Source organism: Magnolia sinica, chromosome 2 (assembly GCF_029962835.1).
Source record: "Magnolia sinica isolate HGM2019 chromosome 2, MsV1, whole genome shotgun sequence".
In the NCBI taxonomy this organism is placed as follows: domain Eukaryota; kingdom Viridiplantae; phylum Streptophyta; class Magnoliopsida; order Magnoliales; family Magnoliaceae; genus Magnolia; species Magnolia sinica.
This window is the reverse complement of record NC_080574.1, coordinates 117,888,399-117,892,473: the sequence shown is the minus strand read 5'-3', so window position 1 is coordinate 117,892,473 and position 4,075 is coordinate 117,888,399. Positions and strand designations below refer to the sequence as shown.

General features: G+C 43.6%; 1 protein-coding gene across 1 annotated transcript; it reads left to right on the top strand.

Moving 5' to 3' along the window:
• Positions 1-634: 634 nt before the first annotated feature.
• LOC131237460 (uncharacterized) lies at positions 635-1,872 on the top strand. Its single transcript, XM_058235232.1, has one exon. It carries the CDS (start codon positions 860-862, stop codon positions 1,226-1,228), a length of 369 nt encoding a protein of 122 aa, XP_058091215.1. The 5' UTR covers positions 635-859; the 3' UTR covers positions 1,229-1,872.
• Positions 1,873-4,075: the final 2,203 nt, after the last annotated feature.

Genomic DNA, 4,075 nt, shown 5'->3' with positions numbered 1-4,075 from the left:
CTTGTATTTGTGTTTCCCTTCATCAATGTCTTTGTGATCTTATGAACAGGTTGGATGAGAAATAAACATCACTGTGGGCCCTATAAAGGTTTCAACGGTGGAAGTCATTATTCCAACTGTTTCTTAAGGTATGGTCCACTTGATCTTTGAGTATGCTTAATTTTTTGTCTCAACCACTAAAATAAGATGGAAAAACGGATGGACGGCGTGGATAGAAAACATACATTCACGGTTGGCCCAAAAGAGTTTACTCAGTACGATAAGAGCGTACTGAGTAACTCAGTACGCAATCCGATTTCTGTCTGGACCGAGTCCGTCCGGCAGGGCCACGACGCAATCCGCTTCCGCCAAGTGGTAACCACCAAAAGTACGAGTCTTGCCCTGAAAGGAAAGGCAATACAAGTTGCATGCTTACATCTTACACCCTAAATACAAGCGCTCCAAAATTTCAGATACAGAAAACTCAAAAATAATCCAGACCGTTCATCAGAGGGGCCCAAAGTGAAATATACTTATACCACAACTATAACTAATCCACTTATCAGATATCCAAAAAACAACTATCACAATTTAATAAAGGATAAAACTGAATTTATAAGTGCAATGTATCTAACGGGCAGTGCATTCCAATTTCAAGCTAATAACAGAATTACCGTGGGGCCCAAGTGATGAACAGCCATTACTCGATTGCACGTGAGGAGCGATTGTTTTAGGCACGTGAAGATGCACGCGGACGTAGAAATATAGGATTATTACACGCCAGGGGAGATAAATAAAGGTCCATGTGCAGAGACCTGAATCACCTGATAGAGGAAGGCTTGAAAGGAGAAGCAACGGCGTTTGGGATGAGTGGCCACACATGGCGATCGGACGGTGGAGATGCCGCAGGCGCAGGTTAATCCTTCTTCTTCTCCTGCTGCTCTGCTCGCCCGTTCTAATCCCTCTACTCTGCCTCTCTTCCCCACTGCTCTGCATCGTAGCCGTCTGTCTCAGGGGTGGGCTGAAGGCCCATGTGGCTCGGGATCAACAAGAGGGAGCTGGTGGCGGTGGCAGTGGCGGTGGCGGTGGCGGTGGGAGTGGTGGGATCGGATGCTGCGAGGAAGGATCTGTTGGCCCCTTCGACGGACGGCTGCTATTGCAACGGTATCTCGAGGACCAGCTGGACCTTGTGAAATCGATCTACGGTTGCGATGACAGCGAAGAGGACGTTGATGATCTTTTCCCTTGAAATCGAATACCGACAAGATCCCGTGATTTGGGTTTTTCTTCTCTTGTTCTTCTGCATTTTTTTATTTTCTCCGGAAATGGGGTTTTGTAATTTCACACGCGTGGAGATCTGTAGACATCACACACGTGCAAATATGAGACATGTTTGTGAGATCTGAGCTTTCCATTAGGTTGGGAATAATGATCAGATCTTCTGCGTAAAAAATCATACAATTTCACTTATCAGGTGAACTACCATGTACAAAGAAAATTGACGGTTAAAAAGTTTTTAGCAAGCCATTCATTTTTTTTGATATAGTGTGGCCTACCTGAGGTGTGAAATGGTCTAATTTTTAATATGCAAGATCAAAATGGTGGAGCTCACCTGATGAAAAGCTCAGATGTCAGCTCCCTCTCACATGTGGAATTAACAAACCTTATATGTATTGAGTGTGAATTTTCCGTGGGGATCAGAAATTGCGGTGTCTGGATGCAAACGACGTCTTACTGACGGGTCCATCACTTATAGGGCCATGGTTGGTTGATCTGGAAATTTCTGACCGTTTGATCAGTGGGCTACAAATATATGATCATGACCGAATTACAGCAAGGATCATGAAGAGAAGTAGGGCCATCAACGGTCTGAACTAACCATGGCTTCCTTTTTTTTTTTAAACACACACCATATGGGTACTCGAACTCATGACTTCAACATTGAAACCCTCTTTCAATGGGCTCTACAACTGAGCAATTGATCAGGTCTATGTGACTATATCAATATGTTGGATGGAAAATAAGCATTATGGTAGGCTGTCGGAAGTTTGTAACGGTGGGCGTTCAATTACTGTTGTTTTCTGTAGTGTAGTCCAAATGAGATTTCCATCTGCTTATTCTTTTGGTTTCATGCTCTAAAATAAGCTGGAAAAACTGATGAACGGTGTGGTTATGTACACACAATCAAGGTGGGCCCCATGGTCAGGGCACAACGAGGAGAGTCTAGCTGGCCTCAACTCGACTCGGCTTGGCCACTAGCTCGAACTCGGCTCGGCTTGGTCCTCGAGCCTGACTGGCTAGCTTGGCTCTGTTCGGTCAGCAGCTTGTGCCAGTTCGAGCAGTGTTCGAGCCAAAATCAAGCCGAGTTCGCCATTGCAGCATTTTCACAAACACCTGGACTGCACCTTCAAAATCTCATTATATTTGAGACAGCAGCAATGGTTTTACAGGTATTTTATCAAACACCTTCTAAGCAACATAAAAATCAAGAAAAAAAGGATGTTGGTTTCATATACATACCTTCTTTGTCATGGGCCACACTTCTTTGAGGCATTTCATCAAACACTTGGTGAGCAACATCAGTTTCAAAGTAACCAAATCACCGAACTGGTTCGATCTGAGGTGGGTTCAATCCAAGTCGAGTCAAGCTAGGGCCAACTCGAACTTAGCTCGAACTCATTCTCGAGCTAAAAAACTCAGCTCAACTTGGCTCGAACTCATCATTTAATCGAGTTGAATCGAGCTTTTTCGAGTCGAGTCGAGCGAGCTAACTGACTCAGTTCGTGTACACATCTAGGCACAACCATGTTGGGTGAGGCCAGGCCGTTGCCTGATCCAGTCCCTAATGGGCCACTTTTCTGTGTGAGATTAAGGGCATTTGAAAGGAAGTTAAACTGACTTTGGTGGTGTGTTGACATCACCAACTTCTGTAGCCCCACTATGATGTATGTGTTATATCACACAGTCTGTCCATTTTGTGAGATCATTTTTAAAAATGAGCCCAAAAAAAAAATAAAAAAAATGAGATAGATGTAACTGTCCATCAATTTTGGGAGATCATTTTAGAATATGAGCAAAAAATAAGATTAACAGTGTGTATATACTAGACATGTCAAGGTGGACCCGACAGTCAGGGCTCCACCATGTTGGATGAGGGCGGGCTGCTCCTAATCCACTCCCTAAAGGACCCCATGATATACGTGTTATATCCAGATTGGAAATCAGGGGAGATGTAACGTAACTGGTTAAACTTCCTGGGACCACAAAAGTTTGGGATCAAGCTGATATTTTTCCTTCGATGGGCCTGTGTAACCAACCTTAATATCTTATGAACAGGTTAGATGGCAATTAAACATAATGGTGGGCCTTTGGAAGGTTTTAACAGTAGGCATAGCTGTCCCCACTGCTTTCTGGTGTGGTCTACTTGAGATTTGGATCTTCTTCTTTTTTAGCTCATACCCTAATATGATCTGCAAAACGGGTGGTTGGTGTGGATATAACGCATATATCATGGTGGGGCCCACAGAAGCTGGTGGGGTTGTCGACACACCACTGAAGTCGGTGGTAGCACAGCACGCAATCTGCCTTTTATTTAAAAGTGAAAGCCTGAGTACCTGTTAGCGTAATTTGACCAGACAACGATGCCGCAGTCAGACATGGGGCCCTGGCGGAAACAAGTTTTAAACGTGCAGCTCGTGGGTCATCTAAATCCCCCCGTGTCATGTCATCAGCGAGTCATCAGGCAATAAATCCAAATGAGTGTACATGCTGTGGTAATAAATCCAAACGAGTGTACGTGCGGTTATTTATCCATTAAAAAAAAATCGAGGTGCGACATAAGTCACTTTGTTTGAAATCGAATTTATTTTCTTTGGACAACGTCCCAAGTACAAGAGGTTTCCAAAGCAATCGACCTCTATGATTCAACGACTATGACCCGATCCTAACGGTGCACTCACTATATGTGAGCTCGAACCACTCGCAGTCTTAACCCAAAGTAGAAATACTTAAACATATTTTTTAAGAGAAAATCTGATTTTCTAATACATCTTAAAACTAAAAAGTAGAAGATTATTTATAGACTTTGTGAAGACAC

Bases quoted from the DNA above. Each gene is read 5' to 3' on its own strand.
- LOC131237460 (XM_058235232.1), top strand. From the start codon at position 860: ATGGCGATCGGACGGTGGAGATGCCGCAGGCGCAGGTTAATCCTTCTT.